General features: G+C 42.7%; 1 protein-coding gene across 1 annotated transcript in view; it reads right to left on the reverse strand.

Annotated features, from left to right (window-relative positions):
• Positions 1-22,522, reverse strand: part of cdh7a (cadherin 7a) — a 112,390-nt gene that overhangs the window by 10,733 nt on the left and 79,135 nt on the right. The window contains exons 9-11 of the mRNA XM_047568838.1: positions 21,604-21,725; positions 6,702-6,819; positions 1,218-1,466 (exon numbers count right to left, since the gene is read on the reverse strand). Of these exons, the coding sequence (XP_047424794.1) occupies positions 1,218-1,466; positions 6,702-6,819; positions 21,604-21,725 (489 nt within the window). The remainder of the gene's footprint in view (positions 1-1,217; positions 1,467-6,701; positions 6,820-21,603; positions 21,726-22,522) is intronic.

Below are 22,522 nucleotides of genomic sequence, written 5' to 3' on the forward strand. Positions count from 1 at the left end.
CCAGTGTCTTGGCTCTGTTCTCTACAGTGTTTGTGCAACATCAGTAGCTATTAGCTGCTGATCCTGCCGCCCGCTTTATTGCTTTTCTGCAGATCTGCTCTTGGACAATGTTTTCTGCTTTTACTCGGTGCTATTTTCTGCTTAATTGCTGCAGTCATGCAAGTAATTGAACTGGCATTTATTTGACATTAATTCTGAATAAAGAGCTGAGGTCATTTTCTTTTGGTTGTTCCTTAATTGGTGAAATATGAAGACTTTGCCCAAGTAGAGTAGTGATTCAATAGGCATTTAGTCAAGTGCTGTACTTTGAGGTGATTTAACTATTATCGAAACGGCACATCTAAATTTCACACATTTCACACTACAAACGGTATATTGTACTGCGATGGAATCAAAGCAGATATGTTCTGTATGGCAGCTAAAGAAATAATCTCAAGGATTTCATTCTCTTTGACCACATCTGTGGTAGTAAGTGGGAATTGTGAGTGTGTTTTTGAGTCGCTTTTTGCACAGAAAAAAATCTGAATTGATTGAACAAATTGACATTTGAACATGCATTAGCATTATATTAACTAACTACCAAAAATGACAGAAAGCATCCTTTAAAAAAAAAAAGATTTAATATGTAATTTAGTATTTTAGTTCGGCTCAGGTCCCATCCACTAAAATGGAGCTTATGAGGTCATACTGCAGTCAGCCACCAGGGGGAGCACCACAGGCTTTAGCTTCACTTTAAAGGAGCTAGCTATGTCGTCCATCTTTGTTACAGTCCTCATTATTTGAGCCTAGCCTGTGATTTTAGATAGAACCGTCTCCTCAGACACCCATATCGGAACGATCTATCACTAAGAGCATTCACTTACTTTTATTAGTGGTCCGTCTGCTCAGTCACCACTCACCACCACTGCTTTTGCTATTTCCATGTGCTACTACTACCAACATAAAGGCATTAAAGTTGTAAACAAACAACCAGTTGCAATGGTGGGTAATTACAGTTAAATTGTTGAATGAAATGTCTGGATGGGAACGGAGGCTTAAACTACAAGAATAAAAGCCAGGCTGTACAAATTGCAGCATCTGTCACCTCGACAATAAAAACACAGCCCACTCTGAGACTCTGAGCTATACCAATCCCTTCAGCTAGCAAAAAGGAAAAAAAAAAGAAGCATTTGTGTTGTGGACTTGTATCTCTGACACCGAGGTTATATAGGTCTTACCCAGAAGTGTGATGATGCAGCCCAAAATAGCCAGGAGGGCGCCGGTGCTCAGGCCAGTGGCCGTGTAGGCCACAGCTCCACAAGACAGGGCCACGCCGTCAGAGTCGCAGTCACACACACGCACTGAGAGCGTGTTGGTGCTGCTGAGGGCAGGACTTCCACTGTCCGCAATCAAGACGGGCAGTCGATAAACAGGCTGCTCCCGTCTCCTGAAGCCACCCCGCTTTGTCAGTATGGATGCCGTGTTGTCTGGAAAGACAAAACAAAAACACGTCAGTTAGTTGTTTTTAGAGCAGGGGAAGCTGTATTCAATTTGTGGGTTTACCGTCTTCAAATGAACAATGAACTGCACATATACGACGAGCAGGAGCTTTAACTTCTATTCAGTAATGATTACCGTGCTGTGGTTGTGCTGTCTGAAAGGATTTTTACAGTATTAAAAGCAGGAATGCTAACAGATGGTGTCATTAACACAATTCATTACATGACACACTGTGGCGTCTCTCTCTGGTCTTCGCCACCTGTTGGCTAATAACAGCTTTGGTTTGATGGTGGTATCTCATACGAAATCTCGGCGTACTCGGGAGAAAGAGGCAGCCAGAAGAGAACAATGTCCCATTACAGCAGCTAAAAAAGCCATTTTGTGACAGCTATATCAATAGATTGAAATGCACATTCAAATTGAGCAGTCATGTTTGAAATGTGGATTTCACCATGAAGGACAACTCCTTTGTTTGTCTGAGGGATATTCAGTTTGCTTTCAGAGAATAAGGTGAAAAAAACAAAAAAAAAACAGGAGGGGACCTTCTTTAAAAAGCCACATTAGTAAAAATAAAAACTGGTCTCTTGGATGAAAAATACATTTCGTTGGTAATAGCTGTGATAAGTTGGGTGGAAAACACTTAAAATGTGAAATGTTTTTTTGTCCTCAAGGAACAGACCCATACAACTAGAGTTAAAGCATTAAACTCCAGTAAATGTCAGATTAAGTGCAAACCCAAACGTTGAAGGTCGAACACCAATACGTTACCCTAACAGTGTGCTCACTTCTGGAAGATTTTTGAAACTGACTGCAGAAATTTGTTCCCGTTCAGCCACAGAAATCTAAGTGAGGTCTGATGTTGGGCGATGAGGGGTTTGTGGTCAGTGACCCGGTTCATCTCAAAGGTATTGGATTGGGCTGTGGTAGGGGCTCTGTGCAGATCCACCATAGTAGAACAGATAGCCTTAACCGTCACTGTGTTATGAATACAGTTAAATTAGGAACGAGCACTACTGTTTATTTGTGCAGTAAAAGAATGAACAACCTTGTAGAACAGGTCCGAAATAATAAGCAGCTTAAATACAAAATACAGTGTTTCATACAAATAAAGTCATTGGGGTACTTGTCATTTCAGGGCAGTTTCTTAGAGCCCGAGGGGGTCCGCGGAGGTACTGCAGTCGGTCGCAAAAAATCTTTGGTTGATTAGACATTTTTTATAATTTTTTAAAATTTTGCCCCACAAATTTAAATTTCTTTACATACACATGAACGTAAATCCAACATATTTCACACAGAGCGCTACACTAGCCGAGACCTGTCAATCTAAGCCTCCGGTAAACAGTGGGCCCCGCCCCTATCACTGCTGAGCCAATCCCAAGGACGCATATTACACACTGACTCTGTCAGGTTCCCCGCAATTGGTGAGAGCCTTTTCAGCCCCCAGGTGAAATTCCAGACGCACACTGCAATATTAGCAGAAAAGAAGCTAACAGTGCAGCTAGCTCCCATCATCGCTTTGTTTAATTTTCTTTATTTGTCAATTATATATACACACACCATTTAGGTATATTTATGTTTATGGCAGTTGCCCGGCCACCCTACTGTTGCATGCAAAAAAATATTTGAACCTGTATGCAAAATGCAAAATGATGATAATAATATGGAAGGTAGGGGGTCCCTACCTGACTTGTGTTCATATTGGACAATTCCCAAAGACTTTTGTCCGAGAGAAGTCTTACTTGAAAATGAACCTACAAAGCCTAGACCTACCGAACAAGAATATACTTCCAGTAACATGTTAAACCATGCTAAAGCCCACTCTTATATGTTCTAGATACAAAACAATAACAACCAATGGTAGCTTATGCTGTTAATTTGTCCTGTTGTCCTGAAAGAACATAACAAGCAGGACAAAGGAGGAAACATTTGGAAGAGTTCTGGATGGACAGTCTAGCTGGACTGAAAAGACCCCAGAATGTATTTGATTTAGCTCTGCAATCTGAAGCTATCGTCCTCGTTTTTTTTTTTAACCAGTATGTCTCCCTTAGCAGACACGTGATATCGCAAATACAAAGCATGTTTTAAAAAAGACTGGCATTGTTTGGATCTGAAGATGTAGGGTTGGGATTAGAATTAGAATCATCGTCCATAACAATCAAAATCGTTTCTAGACGCTTTGCAGGACCAAGAGCCTGCAGCCTCCACAGAAATCAATGTTAGCAAGAAAAAGATCCTTTTAAGAGGAAGAAAATTTAAGCAGAACCTAGATAATATGGAGAAACCCATGCTCGAGTGCTCCCTTTCTGAACATTTGCTTTCAGTGATTGTTTGGTTAGGTTTAGGCACCGAAACTACTTGAAAAAGATTCAGATTTGGATTAAAAGAAACACATTTCTTTGAGGCAAACCTCTCAGATCTGCTTCTCCACTTAAAAACAATCAACCACTATTGTCTGGAGTACCTACCTGAACCCTTTGTGCACTGATTCGTTTAAGAGCACAGTTTGATCCAACTCCAGACAGATGGTAAAAAAATAATCGAATACCAAGCACCCCCATGTATGAACACGTTTGCAGGAGCTGTATATGTAGATGATTGTGCAGAACACTGCGTCACATTCCATGTCTCATTTTAACATTCAATATTCTTCACATTTCTTCACAGCGCTCCAAGGATACAGCTTTCCAAGGTGAACACTACCTTCACCAATCAAAAAATGCGTTACCGCCAAGTTGCTCTTCATCTGCTGAGAGTTTACCTCGAACATTAAGTTTGTCGTGTAATACATGTGTCTGCACTCACACAGATTACTCTGGCACAACCTGGCCGCTGCTGCTGCTCCTTATGAAAGGTAACATGGCAGCCTTAGCCGAGCTCCCACACATGTGAACAATACACTTGACACAGGGCATCATCTCAAACAGTGTATCAGCTCTGCACACATTTTTTCAAATCAGTGGGAATTCACTTAAGTAAGTAAGTAATGATGGAGTCAGACATAACTCTCAAGAGTCTTTAAAGCTATATGCAAATTAACACTTGAGTTTTCCTATAGGAGAAGCAAATTTTCTTCATCCGCCCACAGTTTTGCGTGTAGGTGTTTAGCAAATCATTATGACACAAAGGCAGTTTTCATCTTGTGAGTCAAGGTTAAAGTTATTCTGTGATATAGCACATAGAGACTCTGCACTAAAAAGGACAAGTCTGGAAAACTTCATTGTGCCGCAAACTAGGTTATATCCGACATGCTCTAGTTGCAGGGGAAAGTTTGTGTTTGCATTCAGTTTTGATGAACAATTACAAAAAAATGGGTAGAAGGGGCATTGTCATAGCAGAATTATAGTTTCATTTGGCAGGGCCTGGCATGCCGGGAGGCAGCAGTTACTCTGTGCCTCTTCTCCTGAGTCAGGTTGCTGAGTGGATTGTGGCCAGATGCAGGGCAGATATAGAGAGCCGGAGTGAGGAATGGTTGAAGTGTCAATTGCATTGCTGCCAGACTAGATTCAAAGGAAGTAAGCCGCAAATAGACCGCACCTAACCTGACCAACACATTTTAAGGACTCCTAATGCCACCAGCAATCTCCTTGAGGGAGTTTTTATTCAGCAGCTGCATGCCACTTGGACTAAGAGGTACACATTTAGTATATGTTTAAATTGAGGACAGATTTTTTTTTGCTGTTTCAAAATCACATTGGACAATATATGCTAATGTGACCTAGAATGATTTATTGGATCCAATTTTCAGTACATCCCTGCAGAGAATAAGAATAATTCCTCCTGATGTTATTAATTTTATTAACTTGAGCTGGACCTGAATGAGCAGCAAAAAATGGACGGATGAGCTTAGTCAGTGAAAAATTGTTGCATAGTCACTTTCTTATTATGAGCCAATGAACTTCCTAATATCTAGCGGAAGGGAGAGTGTTTGCTACATGATTGATAGTCAATCAATAAGGAAAACCATATTCATATAGCATCTTTGTGCAAGTCGGAAAGAACACTGCACATTCAACAACCGATATAGGACGAGGTGACATTTTAGCTTCTTCTGCTTAGCCTGCCCCTTCTGGCAGTGAAATTATTTACACAAACACTGTGGACACATACATATGGCATATGCCTGTAGCCACTTCCTTTCTTTCAGGGCTCTTCTATGAGGAAAAGAGCAAAAATAATAGTAAACTGTGTTTGTCCTCCCAATCCCTTTCGTTTTTGGAAGTGGTAACTTCATAGAACCCAGTTACATTAGTAACTTCCATTTTGCTGCCATGTTCCTACCATAGAATATGTAGCCTCGTCATCTTCCATCCTTCTTTAACTGCTATGAAGAAAAGCAACAATAACCTGTGCTTGTCTTCCCAATGCCCTCCTGTTTTAGAAATGGTGACTTCATAGAACCCAGTTATATTAGTAACTCTTATTTTGCCATCATACTCCCACTACTAGTAGATGTAGCCTCTTAGACTTTAAGACTTTAATGATCCACGAGGGAAATTACCTGGTCACAGTAGCTTAATTGCTCACAAAAGAAACACTCTTTAAAACCACGAGTAAAAAGCAAGACACAATAAAATAAGATTAGTTTAAAATACAATAAAAACAAGTATTATCCAGTAAAATAAAATAGAAAACAGTGTAATCAGAATATTTACCGAATTAGACTTCTTCCCTTCTTTCAATGCTCTGCTATGAGGAAAAGCAACAATAACAGTAACCTGTGTTTGTCCTCCCATTCGTTTTTGTTTTCAGAAATGGTGACTTCATAGAACCCAGTTACATTAGTAACTCCCATTTCGAGTCTACCCTAGTAGGTGTAGCCTCGTCTTCAGCTCCGGTAAACAATTATTACTGGTTGATATAAAATGCATTGCTACTGTTACACCAGTTTGGAAATGTCACCACAGAAAAGAGATCTAAAACTGCTACAAAATCCAAAGACATTACCTGTAACTGATTAGCTCAATCACCACTGCTTGACCTTGTTTCCCAAGGTAACAGAGGCTTATTTATATATAGCACTATAACTTTCAATTAAGAGTTTCTGAGGAAAACAATAATTTGAGTCCAGAGTCTTTTAAGACTTATCCAGATCTGCAAATACTGGTGGTGCAAATATTATGTGTGAATATGGCACAAACATTTCCATAGAAACAAATAACAAAGCAGTAAAACCATGCAGACAGAAGGTAATGTCAGAGAATCACACAAACAAGGTGTCATACCTTTATTATCTCTCAGTGTGAAGTTGAGATTGCCAGCTACAGGTGCAGCGAGGGCGAAATAAAACCGATGTCCGCTCAGAGGCTCGTCCTTATCCACTGCACTGATTGTCTGGATCACCTGAGGACAACAGGAACATGAAAAGAAACACGTATTCAAGATCAGAGAGCAGATGTGTTATTTTGCCATCGTTCTCTAATTAAGCGCTAACTCAAACTGCAAACTGTTTAACATGTACATTCACTTACAACTAGCTGTTCCAGTTCATCATGATATCACTTTGAGGAAAGCATTGTCATCAAGGCTTTGTATATGGATCACGTTTCGCTCGAAGATTTATATACACGGAGACATAAATCTTTTTTAAAAGGCCAAGCAACTATGTGAGTGAACTGGAGAAAACCAACTTGATACTGATTGATGGAAAAGCTTTGTTTTATAATGTTTGGCTGTGGTTTTGTGTCATTTATCTCTTGGAGTACAGTAAGTGCTTATTTGGCAACAGCTTGGCAACCTCTTAAGGATGAAGTGTTTTCTTTTGGAAAGTGATTTCTCCAAAGTAAATCATTGTCCGCAGATTATTCTTTCAGACCACAACACATTTAGTGGGTAAGAGAATGTGTTAAAGCAAATTGATGAATGCAAAACGAATATACATACTGTAAACATGAAATAATTATGAAGAAATAATAATAATAAAAAAATCTAATAATGACAGTTGTTTGTTTTCAGGTGACAGATCATCCATTTGTGTGTTTCCTTGGCATCACTGAGTTATTATTATCTCATACCATTCTGTATTTACTGCACTGCTGTGAGGAAACACAAGCAACGTTCATGGTAATCTGTGTTTGTCTTTTTTAGAGATTTGAAACTCTGATATACAACAAAATACAAAGAGACAAATACTGTACTTGACAAAGTCCAGCTTACATTGCCTGATACGATTAAAAAGCGATTGAATCAAATAATCCAGAGGCACGCATGTTTTTATTTGATAAAATCTTATGTGGAACGCACAGCCGTTCTCAAAACCTCAGACTGACATTAAATCTTGACAGCATCAGTCAGTGCCGCCAAGAAGAACAGATTGTTAAAATGAAGTGTTAACCTTCTGTGAAAGGTTCTGCTATAACATGAAATGTCAGGGCTGTTCATGTTGAATCCAAAAATGTCATACATTTCTTAATGTCTACTCATTAACAGCTGTCCCAGGAACACAAAACCGACACTATAGAACTACCAGTAACGACGGGCTGAGAGTATCGTTGCCTCACATCGTCTCTATCTGGGCAAAGACTACAGCCTATGGCCTGTAACACATGTTTTACACTAGAGTGACAGGAAATAACTCTACGTACCAGCAGTTGGCAGTAGTCTGAAGTCTGAGTAGAGGCTAGGAATGGTTTATACACTATACTTTATAAGGTACGCCTTGCTAGTAAAAGGTTGGACCTTCAGAAGGGCCTTCAGAACCTTAATTCTTGGTGTCATATTTTCAACAAGGTGTTGGAAACAATCCTCAGAGATTTTGGTCCATATTGACATGATAGCATCACGACGCATCAGATTTGTCGGCTGCACATCTATGATGAGAATCTCCCGTTCCACCACACCCAAAGGTTCCTCTACTGGATTGAGATTTGGTGACTGTGGAGGCCATTGGAGTACAGAGAACTCATTGTCATGTTCAAGGAACCAGTGTGAGATGATATGAGCTTTGTGACATGATGCGTTATCCTGCTGCAAGTAGCTGTCAGAAGATGGTCCACTGTGGTCATAAAGAGATGGACATGGTCAGCAACAATACTCAGCTAGGCTGTGGCATTTAAACCATGCTCAGTTTGTACTAAGGGGCCCAAAGTGTGGCAAGAAAATACCCCCCACACCATTACACCATCACCACCAGCCTGAACCGTTGATACAAAGCAGGATGGATCCATGCTTTCATGTTGTACGCTAAATTCTGACCCTGTTGCAGTTGAAATCGAGACTCATCAGACAAGGCAACATTTTTCCAATCTTCTGTTGTCCAATTTTGGTGAGTCTGTGTGAACTGTAGTCTCAGTCTCCTGTTCTTAACTGACAGGAGTGATGCCCAGTGTGGTCTTTTGCTGCTGTAGCCCATCTTCTTCAAGTGCGTTCAGAGATGATGTTCTGCATTCCTTGGTTGTAATGAGTGGTTATTTGAGTTACTGTTTCCTTTCTATCATCTCCAACCAGTGTGTCCATTCTCCTCTGACCTCTCACATCAACAAGTCATTTCCGTCCACACAATTGCCACTCACTAGATATTTTCTCTTTTTCTGACCATTCTCTTGAGATGGTTGTTCATGAAAATCCCAGTAGATCAGCAGTTTCTGAAATACTCAGACTAACAACCATACCAGGTTCAAAGTCACTTAAATCCCCTTTCTTCCCCATTCTGAAGCTCTGAATGCACTGAATTGTAGCAATGTGATTGGCTGATTAGCTATTTGTGTTAACAAGCAATTAAACAGGTGTACCTAATGAAGTGGCAAGTGAGTGTATATTTTTTGACCTGTTGGTATTGCTCTTATAGTCACTGTGACACATCTGCCTATTCATTCACATAAGCACACACTACAAATAGGTACCTTGGTGCAACTGGTTCTTGTTCAGGGACACTTCTTCACGTGGTCCACCTGGGATCAACTCACTAACTCTTTCAGTTCCCTCTCCTGCGTACCCTCATGACTTCATCGTTAACTTCCGCTCCTCTTCTCGCACAGTGATACAATGAGCTGAACAGCCGGTAGTAGTGATCTCTGTCTCAGGCTTAAAATCAAAACTCAAGACTCACTATGGACATGTTTATGATGACCACTGTTAAACTAGCAGAGCTGTATCTGCTCCTATGCGCAAACAATGCTGAATCTAAATTCCTTCACCGTGCCAATGGCTTTAGGCTGTATCACATCGTAGCACCAGATCTAATATTGTCTTGGATCACATCCCATACCCTGTTCACTTGTGAATGTATAATTTCCTGTAATTACCAGTTGACACAAAAATTGCAATGTGTTACCGACTTTACACAAACCCAGTAAAAACTAGCTTTACACATTTGTAACTCGGGCGAGGAAATGCACAGCGCAGCACTGCGCCATCAATTACATTGATTATTAAAATGTGCGATCACAATGGGATAAGATAAAATGACTGCTCAACCACGTTGCACAGATTTCTTTCTTATTTTAATATCTTAAGCACAAGACCTGCTGGCCTTGGCTGCCGCATAAAAAATATATACACAGGTCAGCCCAGAGAATGCAGATAAAAATAAATGCATTCGCTATGCTGTCAGGCATTCCTGCTTCATTATTACAAGTATGAAAATGACTCAAGATAAGAACTGCTCTTGCTTGAGGCAATGCAAGATGAGCATTCATATCTGCGAGTTAAACGAGTCAATACTATTTGTTTTGGACCACTTTATTTTTGCATCTGAACCCCGGACTAAACAGAATCTTGCTCTCTTTATTATAAAGCAGTGTTGACAACTATAAATAATGCACGAAATCAAGTTTCCCACTAAACCAATTTATTTACACCCACCAGCATGTGGTGTAATGATTTCGTTTTTTTTTATTCATACAAACATGCTATCTCGACATCAGCAAAGAAACACTGGGCTTTAATTTCAGCGCCGAGCTGAAAGGAAGAAAGGAAGGAGGGAAAAAAAAGGGAAAAATCTCACTCAGTACATGCTGTACATAAGAAGCACATCACACAACGAGGTGCCATATGGGCGACAAATGATAGCCACCGCGACGGCCATCAAAGTGGGTGTTACTGCAGCAGTGTCCTTATAAATTTAGATCAAGCCTCCCGAATCCTTTGTAGGCAATCTAGAAACTCAACCCTCTGACAACTCACACCCGTGGACAGGATCCAAGAGATTCTTAGAAGCAATTCACACTAAATTATCACTTCTCCCAGCCCCAAACAGCTCTGAGTCTAACATCGAGACAAAAACAAAAATAAAAATTAAAAGGAGGAAGGAAAAAAAGAAAAAAAAAAAGCCAATGATCCATCAGCGCCGAGACATGGATTATCAGTTGTCGGCTGTGATTAAATGCTGCTGGTTACAAGCTGTCAGGTATTAGGGGTTAGTGTAGGTGGTAAACGACATCCTGCCAATTATTAAAACTGGCAGGCGGGGTGAGAATTCATGAATATTTGACTCTATGTCTTAACAAAATGAAAATACTCACTTTTTCATCAGCAAAAAAGTAATCCTAAGTGTGTGTGTGTGTGTGTGTGTGTGTTTTTTTTTTTGTTTACTGTTCAGTGTTGCGGCGCTAGTGGAATTCACACGGGGAGCGGATATGCAAAAAGGTTATCTCCTCTCGCTCAAGAACATTTGGGATATCTGCGCATGCAGACAGAAGTGATGTTTGTGTCTCGGCGCCAGATCAGTGACAGGTAGACGCAACAATTGAGCACCTAAACACGCAGCGTGTGCATGCTCGACTGCGAATTGCGAAAAAGCTGCCATTGTTCCCGGAATCATAATAACTCACCCGCCTCTCACTCTGTTATGGAAATTTCACATCTGATAGGACCCCTTTCTTGAGGTTCTTACACCGACGATGAATCCTGTACACAATTTGAAAGCTTTTGATGTCCCTTTGAATTTGGCGGATGGATCCCCGGCTTATCTCTAGGACGCTTTCCGTTCCTCACTGCTGAGGGAAAGGGCTGTAAATCATCCTTAAATCAAACACTTTGTAATGTATAATGCCTTTCATTAGTGTGTGGCTCTGATGCAAGGCGTTCCAGAGAACCTTTGCCGGGGAATCCTCTAATGGGTTGAGTAGGAGACAGGAGGAGAGAGGCGCGGCTGTAGACATAAATTCTCGCTGAAAGACATTAACAACTGACTGGTGTCTGTCGCAAAAGGCTCGAATGAGGAGGGCCGCGAATCACGGAATTATTTATTTATTTTTTGGGGAGTTTTCACAAGATTGCGTGTCAGATCAAAAAGGATATTAAAGGACAAAGATATCGCTTCCAATATTCTCTGGGAATGACATACAAATTCAAACTGAAGGAAACAAAAGTCCTGTATTTTTCTCTGCTCGCTTTGAGAAAAAAAGCCCTGGGATGGGTTAGGCCTGCCGCTAACGTTATACGAACCTCCGAGGAACAAGATCAAATATAGTCAGGGGAACAAGGACACAACATAAGACCAGATGGTACCGGTTAAAGAAAAAGGCTGAATGTGGCTTAGCGGTGTTTAACGAAAGTGAGCCCAAGGGTGCTGCCATTCAAACCCTGTTCCATTCCTCCATTATTCTTTCACAAACTAAACCCGGTCACGGCCTCCTTACAACATACAACCTACCTCACGTTAATTCTTGAAGAATGGAGGGGGGGGGGGCAAAATCTTTGGTTGATTAGACATTTTTATATATTTTTTTCTTTCCCCCCCATTAATTATTGGTGTGTTTTATTAGGCCCCGCCCTTATTGGTGTTGAGCCAATCACAACGTTGCATATTACAACACATATAGTAGGTAGGGGGTCCCTACTTAATAACGCAGAAAGGGGTGAAGCAAACGCGTGTGACTGTTGCAGTTACAAAAGAAAAATGGAAGTAAGCAGCTCAACTTTCATGTTGCTCGTTTCGGCCAGATTGCTCCAAATTGCCGGCTTCCATTGAAAATGTGTTCTCGCGCTGCCAGTGTGAACGTTGCATCAGACACTGTCTGTCTGAGAAAACGCTCTGAAGATGAGAGGGCACACTTCTAATCTGAACATTCAAACGCACGGCCATGAATGAGCAGCATGTTGAGCGTGATCTGGGAGAGGTCAGTCGGTTCGAGCTATACCTTCCTTCCCAGCGGGTCGGCCAATAGGTACAGACTACTGCCACCTGTGGCTATAAAGGGTTATGTCCCTTAAAGGAGGCACATTATGCTTTGATTGTCTGTAGTTTTTTTGACGTTGGTTTATTGTGTCCGTGCCTTAGTCAGGGCTGTAACAATACCCAATCCAAGGGGGCCACGTGGAGCCCGTGGGTAAGGGACTGCAAACATACAGCAATTCAGAAAAAAAAAAAAAAAACTTTCCACAAACAACAAAGATGAGTGAAGAAGTTTCTAGTGTTGTGTTTGTGAAGTCTCTTCACCTCACTGTCATCAACGGCAAAGGCAACATTCAACTTATAAAGTGCAAAACAGGTGAAACCTGTCAGAAAACAACACAACAACAGTCTAATAATAGCACATGTATCCCTTAAAGGCTTTAATCACACGTCACCATCAACATAAATATACGGTGGTAGAGACATGTCAGCGACTGTTGAAAAAGATTCGCAGTTTTGGCGTCTTCTTCTCGAAGCAGCGAATTCAAAACCAATTCAGCTTATTGAATTTATTTGATGCGGGTTCAAAGTATTTTTATTGAGTGGAGGAAAAGGGTGTGGAATCATACTCGAAAAAAGACTTGACATTTTGTTTTGGATACTCGCACAGCTCCTTAATCCTGGTTTTTCTTGTCTTTCATCCAAGATTATATTATATTTTCCACAGTGGAACAAAGAAAAAAAAAAATGATGACCCGCCCTTGATTTGAGGTCCGGCTGTAATGAAAAAAAAAAACACACCAAACCTCTAAAGAGAAAAAATTCTGGGGTCTGGACTTTTTTTTTTGATTGAACACTCCCCTCTTTGGAGCCGACTTGGACTCAGCTTCCTCCAGACATCGCAGCTCCTGGGTGATTGAGCCAAAACCTCCAAATCCTGACTGTTCACTCAGCGCTCACAGTAATTCAACAAATGACATCCCACCAGACGAAAATGTGCCTGTCCTCGCCGAGGTGCGGTTCAAACAATCAAGGTTTAATCCCCTCTAACCTAACACCTGGAGTGTCGTGAAGGAACTACAATGACCAGAATCGGCTGCAGCCGTGAACGCACGCGTGCCCTTTTATTGCAGTTGCAGTATTAATTCTCCGGCTCGGAGATGCTCGGAAATGCGGCCTCTGTGATGAGGAAAGTAATGTCAGCAAATACAGCTGAGATTTCTGTGTTGAATTTATTTATTTATTTTTTTATAGAGTGATAACAAGCTCTGTTTGCCCTTTTTGACACCAGCAGAGTAAACACTGCGCCGCATTTTAAAGCCTTCCAAAATCTGGAGTCTAGTCAGAAGTGTTACACTGTCTTAAAAGTGTAATTATTAGATGGCGAACGGGATGTGGCTGACTCCGCGGCTAAGAGTCTTTCATTTAAGCCACCTAAAGCCCCCTTGGCAGATGAGTCATACAATAAGATCAAGCCAGCCACTTCAAAGTTGAACCGAGAGTATAAATAAGCATTGCATCAAATAGGTGGCACTCGTTGCCATGGAGATATGACAGCTGTCACCAGGGGTTGTGTTGACGAAGGAAGTGGTGGGCCTGCTGCTTTCACACCCCTCACTCCGCGCTCCTCCGCCACGGCTCCCCGTGACATCTACGCCCCAAACATCACCCACGTGTGACACCCGTAACTTTGTTCACAGCGCCCGCTCTCGCGTCTCGCGCCGCCGTCTCGCACGCGCACGCACACACACATATGGAAAATGTTATTGGCAATCAATATGCACCACTCAACAAATGTCCTCTTTCAGTTTCTTCATTTTCTCCGAAGCCGGTTCGCTCGTTTCACATCGACCATTTGCCGAGACTCGTCCTGTCACGAGCGGAATGATCCCGCGCGACGCTACAGTCATCTCCCGGAGAGATCTGAGATTAAATTTGCGGCGCGTTCCTTCCTGTTATAGAAGGAGAGAGTGAGCCGCCACGCGTTAATGTGCTCCGCGCCTCTTGGGCCTTAACATACAGTATGTGTTTTCATCTACCACCTTGATGCGACGCCTATAATAAACTGATCATTTTGCAGACATGTGGAGGCGTGAAGATGCTTCTTTGTTGTCTGGCGACTGATGCGACAGTAATTAGCAAACAGAAAGAAAATGGTAGGTTAAGTCATAGGTCTTCAACAGAGGGTTCGCGATCCCTAGGGGGTCCGCGGGGATACCTCAAGGGGGTCGCAAAAATTTTGGTTGATTAGACATTTTTTTATATATATATAAATGTCTAATCAACTATATATATTAATTTTCCCCTACAAATTTAAATTTAGCTTAGAAGTGCTGACTGAAAGATAAATTTAAATTTATCTTTCAGTCAGCACTTCTAAGCCCCTATCGGTGATGAGCCAATCACAAGGCTGCATATTACACACTGGTGAAATTAAAACTTGAATCTGACAATTATTTTCTTCATCTGTCAATTGTTTACACCAGTCAGGTATGTTTATGTTTGCACATGTTCGAAATAAATTTTAAAAAATATTTGAATATTTGAACCTGTGTGTAAAAACCTGTGTATTATTCTCCATCAGTTCGAAGTCCTTGGCCTGAAAAACGCTGAAGACCCCTGGGTTAAATGGTCATGATCAGAGGGAGAAACAACTCTGAATGGTCTATGTATAGATTTATTTAGGGAATACTCACATGTACATTTAGGAAATGCAATACCCATAATGCTTTGGGGAATTAAATAGGTACAGCGGGACAGCCTTTATTTCTATATATTGCAAAACTTGTCACCATTAAAAGTAGCTTCTAGCAGTTCCAGTGAACAACGTGGATGTAAGGACATTCATCACCACAGTGATTTGATATGCAAGAAAACTTCTGGAGTATTTTTCTGTCTTAAGGGGAGATTTATTGATATTCATTTGCAATGTACGTCAGACATAATAACACCCTTGGTAAGTGATTCTGAGTCATCCATGTGATGTGGAGCTAAAACAAAGGAAACTTGATTTATTTTAGTTTTCTTGGAGGCACTTGCACTCGTCCACGTGTCTTTTAGGTCTAGGTTTTTATTTGAAACTAAGGGATGTTTTTCAGGTTCACACCATTCACACCCTGAGTCCTCGAGGCCACGGTACACCAAGCCATTTGTGTGTCCCACACCGTTAGTTGGAACCATGCAGGTGGACAGAATGAGTCAGCCAATCAGAGGTAACTTTAATGGTTCAGTGGTTCAGCTTAGAGAACCACTGCGCAACAAAATAAATTAAGTAACAAAAGTAAACAAAAAGTTCAAAGGACACACACAAAAGGCTTTTTCCTCTTCATCAGTCAAAGGGTTGTAGTTCTCCCTGGCTTCCTAGCCTCCCAGCTAACAGTAGCTCTTCTAGTCTCCACTTCTGAGCGATGAACACAGACCACTTGCTAGTATGACGAGTTACTTCCTTTGACCTAGGCACAGAAAGTATGCTCCAGTATGTTCCAGACACAGACCCCACTGCAGTTGTCTACACCAAGGTTAACCTGAACAACATCCTCTAATACGGCTGAGAACTGGGTCATTATCGTGACCATGATCCTTCATAGGTGAGTTTTAAGTGTCCTAAATAAAAACTTCCCCCCGTCCTCTCGAACCTAAGAAGCCACTAGGATCAGTGGTCCAACAAGAATGCTCTAAGAAGGTCTTAACCTTCCAGCTTTGTTTTTAGATACCCTTCCTTCCAGTGCCCATGTTAATCTATTGGTGGCCAGTGGTCAGTTTGCTAGTTACAGTTTCTGATCAGGCATAACACCCTCATATTTTTGTGTAGGTCTCCCTCCAAAACAGTTGTGACTCATCAGAGAATGGACATGGACCTTCTGAGGGTGTCCTTTCTGACTACAGTCCTTGTCCCAGTTTACATGTAGCGCAAGAAAATCGAATAACTGTTCTCCTCTTCCACACTAGGTGGTGATACGTGTCTTTTCAGCGGGTTAATACCACGTTTATATGGCCCGATTTCCGCCTGACCTATTACCTATTATGCGATATAATAAACAAGAGTCGTTCATGCGGCAGACCGGCATTTCAAACAAAAACCAGACGGATAATACTACATTTTTTAAACTTGTATGTAATGTTCGTGTTGCTTCCGGTGCAGGTAAGATCCGCGCTATCCCTCAGATGGTTCTTCTAGCAGCTCCGCTCCTCTTCTTTTTCTTCCGCGATCGGCTTTCTTGGACGTGTTTGTTTGGGGTTCACACGCCAGCGCAGTGGTTGTGGAGCATGCGCACACGCATTATCTGATTGAAAACTATGATTCCAATTGCATTGTCTGGGTGCCTCAATCGGATAATGTCACATGTTTACATGCACTTAAGTTCTCCTGTTATAGTCCGATTAAGGCAATAATTAGTTTTTTTCACATACATGTAAACTCACTGTGTGAGTGTCATTAATATGGGGTGGGAGTTCCTCATCTGGTCCAGGTGGGTGGTACATGTCTAAGTGACATCCACACGAATGCCAGGTTCAAACGTTCCCCAGCGGGGAGCTTAAGCCTCCCCACGACGCTCCAGTGGACAAGCAGCTGATCGGTGTAAATGATACATTATTCATACATGAACACTACAGACACTCCAGAAGTGGACATGAACACATAAAAAGCCATACGTAGAGCGAAGGAGAAGAAGAAGCGTTTCCTCCTCCCATTTGAACCCGTCGTTCGTCACACTGAACATGAACTCATGTGTATCGTATCAGTGCTGCAGCTCTTAGCGCTAAATGTATTCTTAGAACATCTCTTTCGACTTCATTTCTCGTCTCTTTCTCCCTGCCCCCTCTCTTCAACTCTCCCGCCCCACGGTTTGAATCACATCCGTACATGACTACCCGACGTTCGCAGACCTCTCGGGGAGTGCAGTGAGGGCCACGGAGCAGATTGGGGGCAGCAGAATGCCAAGTCTACTCATGTATGTAATGGTTACACTCAAGTGATAGTACAATGTGACCCCACCACCACCACCAACGCCGCCGCCGCCGCTGCCCGCAATCCTCACTGCCCCTGCCCCTTGCACCCCATCATAATATCAATTAATATTATGGCAGAAGACAGACGCACCGATGATCCGTAACAAGTGGCATCTCTGGAGAGAGCCGGTGCCACGAGACGGCCTTAATTAGGCCTGAAAAATGGCAGGTTATTCCATCCCTGCACTCCCCGCTAATCTGTGCTACAGAGCCACGGAGTCAACCCTGGCCCCAACTGGCAAATGTTATTATTTCATCTTTGTCGCAGCTGTGAGTAAGCCAATGGGCGTGACAGCTAGTGGGAGGCCTGAGATTTTTAACAAAGCTTTACAGGAAAGCAGATGAAGTCAGCGGAGCACACGGTTCGCCGCTACAGTTGGACATACGCAACAGCACACAACAGGAGCATTTTAATTAATTAGGGATCACGAAGGTGGCCGAGGGCATATCATAGCTGCCAGGTTACGAGTCCACCCCAGCCTGCGTGGTGACAGACAGCCAACACCTAGTTGTAATTCAAACTGTGTTTTCACATTCAAATGTCAACCTCTCTCCCTCCCTTTGCTCTGTATGTGTTTTTTGGGTGTAAATTTCATCATGAAATTTCCATTTTGCCTGCCTTCATTATTCAGTCTGAAGGTGCAGTCCCACCGGCGCACTTCAGTGTCGCCTAACATAAGGCTGTGTTTGAATGGGATGGCATGGAAATTGGAATTAGGGAAAAATAAAAAACAAGTGCTTGTCGTCTGTGGTAGTCATTCACAGTAACAATGAGGTGAAGGAGAGGACAGAAGGCATGTTTCACATCCACATTTATTCTGTGTGAAACGCACGAGGCAGACTGGCCATTTTTGGTCGATTTTCAATCGCGTCTCAGGTGAAATGGAAGAAACCACACTATTATAAAGGTGTGATTTTCAAAATGGAAATGGAGAGAATCACACTTCGACACAACAGTTAAATGCACGGATGGACATCGATGAGATTTCATTGACACCGATGCCATTATCGATTCTGCTTATCAATCCAATTCTTTATCGGTTCCCTTATCAATTCTTCCTGTGAATTTTTGGTCTAGAAAAAGTAGGCATTCGTGGTTTCATGTAAACAACAGGAAATTTATTGAGTTTCTAAACAGGAGATAAGAGCCTGTGTAAGTAAACAAATAGGAAACTGGTCGCTTGATCCTCTTGCCTGAAATTACAGTGCTGCATAAATTGCATGTTGCGCCATTCCAGTCCGTCCTGGTGAAGTGAAACCACACTTTGGACCGTTTCAGCCTCTCTGCCATCGCGTCTTCCTCGTCGTCACGTGATGTGAATGACACTCTTTCATGTCAAGATTCTTCTTGACATGGTTCGGATGTTCTCTGCCTGTGTGGGTTTTCTCCAGATACTCTGGTTTCCTCCCACCTCCAAAGACATGCTTGTTAGGTTAATTGGTGATTCTAAGGTGCGAGTGTGAGTGCGAATGGTTGTTTGTCTCTGTGTTAGCCCTGCGATAGAACCTGTCCAGGGTGTACGCCCGTCGCCCACTGACAACTGGGATAGACTCCAGCAACCTCCGTGACCCCAGAGAGGATGAGCGTAGTAGGAGATAAGATATACTGATGACAGGAAAATTGTGTTTTTTCTGCTTTTGTTCCTTTTATGTTCGTGCTTCATGTCAGTTCAATACTGCATATGTCTTCGATTACCATTTCAGTTCTGAATCAGTGGTGGAGAGAAGGACACAGAACAAACTTTTATCCATCACGGATGACCCTGACCGCCCTCTCTAAGAGACAGACGTGGTGTGCTGTTCATAGGCAATTCCCAAATATTATGTATCTTCATATTTTTTTAATGATTCTAGTCCATTGATTCCAAACAATCGAAATCGTTGAATGGACGAGTGATTACAAAATACTTTAAGTCTCAACTTTTTCTGCAAGCTTTGCGGTAACACTCCAGGTACGATACGACCTCACAAAGTTTTCCGTGTACAGCACCGTCATCCCAAATACTTGGCTCTAACATCTCACCATCACTGTCCTACCTCCACTGCAGCTGTCTTCCAGGCATTTATTCTCCGAGTGACTCCCACTGGCTCAGAATTGTGATGAATGTTGCTCCAGAGTGTCGTAAAAGGCGCATATTCCAATTCCAATATGACTGTTGTTGAAGACTGATGGTGAAGTGCAGAAAATATGACCAGTGCCTGATTTAGGATCAGAACTGCAAAGATCCGATTCCGTGCAATCTGTGCCGTGCAGACACATATGAGGAAGTAACGAATCCTACAAGCCTGGAAGCACGTGTCTACTTTCATCACTTCAACCATTCAGAAAGTCCTCACTCCAGCAGAGACCGAACAACCGCACATTATTTCATATGTTGGGAGTGTTGTGACTATTAGCATGTTAAAGCCGGCTCCGAGCTACAGCGGCTCATCCTGACTGCACCACTTGATGACTATGCAGGGCAGCATTTGAATGCATCACGTCAACTTGCAGAAGGAGGACAGAGGATGGAGGACGGGGGCTCCTCGCTTTACAGCAGTAGCTCCTAGCTACACCTGGGGGGGGGGGGGTTTACAGTTCATGCTATCACTGGCATTGAGTAAGCAATCTGTCTGCTTCAGTTGAGTAATTACAGATCTGCGGTACCTTTTCCTGCTGATGATGCTGTCATGGGCAATAGCTGCTGCTATGTCCTGCAGGCTGCTATGATTGTCGGGGAATGACTTTGTTTTGGTCTCGCCGCCATAATTTATCAGGTGCTGGTGGGTGGAAGTGTGCAAACTCTGAATTTGAAAGTTGGAATATTGACTGGTGATTGTGATTGTGCTGCTCCAAATTTAATAGCACTGAGCGACAACAATCGTCTGAGGATAAGGGGCAGGTTCATTAACCAAAAATAGACATTCAGCCACGGTAGAATGGATTCTTCAATAACGATGGCAATTGATACAGAGGCAGTGTTTACCCCAGCAAATACAACGCCCTACGGCAAATGCCTGATGAACTATTGTTCGATTCGGTATCGTCTTAAAATACCGCAAGGTAGGCTACATTATACAAACACAGCCTCGGTTAGCTGAGAGTTTAAAGAACAGAAACACATACCAACCGAAGACTCAACACAGAATACCTTGTAAGGTTCTGTAACCTCACTGGAAAATAAAGTCACACTGTGGTCAAGCACCGTGCACATACAAATAAAATGCACACATGAAATATAGTTTCTCATTTCCTCAAATGAAATCATTTGCTATTTTTGTTCACCCTCCCGTGAGCTCTGTGACAAACTGCTCCAAAATATGAATGCAAATAACATATTTAAAAGGGCCTAATAGCCATTTGCAATACAATGCATCATCCTGATCAATTGTACTTACTCGGGTCTACACGCCTCCTTTACCCTTCGCCTCTGATTGTATTTTCCAAATGCCAAGAGCAGACGAATCGCCGCCACAGACACACAAGTCATTTAGCAACAATGGGGCCAAAATGCTAAGAGCGGGGGAAATGCGATGCATGTGCACAGCTCCGCTCGCCGCCTTCCTCTCCTGCACCAAATCTCCGAGCCCTCAAATCCCCCCGGTTGCCTTTGCAGGATATTGTGACGCATTTTCTGCCCCGCTGCCCTCAGTCATGATCATCTAATTACTCCACATACGGCTTCAGAATGGAAATCGTACGGAAACCACTCCATCCCAGCATGAGATGTCACATTAGACCTTGATATTATTGTGGATTAAGACCAGAGGCAGACTTGAGCGCTGTCATTAATTTAGCCGGCTTTGACAGAATGGAATGAGAGTAACATCTCTAATGACCGATAACACCTACAATACCTGCTATTAAATCGAAAGGATGTGTCTCATACTAATGATGTCGTCTCCCTGGAATGACCTCAAGTTGTGAAGGGGATAGTGTTGGTGCACACACAGATTTGTTTTGAGGAAGAAGAGAGAGTTTTAATGGCTTTGAGAGTCAGCGGGCTGCCTTTGTGAGTCAAACTTCAGAGAGAAAAGGGAAGGGAGGCCGGACCAACTGCAGAGAGGTTTCCAGGTCTTACCTGTCCTGGCATGGCATTTTCGCAGAGGAGAGTTTCGTAGTCTATGGCGAAGACTGGGGCGTTGTCGTTTATGTCCAGCACTGTGACGAGAGCGATGCCTTTCCCAACTTGGTTCGGATCCACTGTAAGAAAAAAAACGAGAGAAGAGAACCCCAGTTCATTTTTCAGCAAACTTTCTTTTAAGCTTTGAAGCACTTGGCCAAATTATGGAATATTGATCTCTCTCGTGTGTTTTAATTAATCACAAAGGAGCTTGTGAAAAAAAAAAAGAAGTGCCGTCCTAATGAAATATGCAGTGCGCTTCCAACAGCTGCCGTCCTCACCCGCCCCTCCGTGGAATCAGCCACAGTGATTGGACTCGGTGTTCGCCGGGGATGGCTGTGAGGGCTTCACGCCTCTCTCCGCCTGACACTCACTGATGGCTAAATGGCTGCGTCTGAGCGCGAGACGATGATTTAGCCTGGCGTCGCCACGTTGCCGGCCAGAGATGACGCCGTGACATTCGGGCCGGCTGATTTGATGGTGATAAAAAGGACGCGTGGAGCCCGGGGGCCTTAGACTTGTTGTCATTGGCGTGGTCTGGGCCGAGCGGCTGAAATGTGAGTGACTGCAGCACAAATGAACAACATCCCTCAACCCGAAGAGTCCCCGCACCCTCTTCAGTTACAAAGAACCCATTTACTATAAATACTGACATAAGGCAGCACAGGGCAGTGGATTCTTCTGCCAGTCCGTGAACTCAGAGATGTTTTCAGCTGAAAACAGTGCCCGAGTGTCTCTTCGTGTCAGAAGCCAGAATCTCATGCATGAGGGACTGTTGTGGCATTTCGTATGGCTATTATTATATGCTGCCTTCTCTTTGTTGCTATATCAGGCTGCCGCTCACACACAGGAGTCAGCCAAGTAGTGCATCCGTGTG

This window comes from Mugil cephalus, chromosome 18 (assembly GCF_022458985.1).
Source record: "Mugil cephalus isolate CIBA_MC_2020 chromosome 18, CIBA_Mcephalus_1.1, whole genome shotgun sequence".
Lineage (NCBI taxonomy): Eukaryota > Metazoa > Chordata > Actinopteri > Mugiliformes > Mugilidae > Mugil > Mugil cephalus.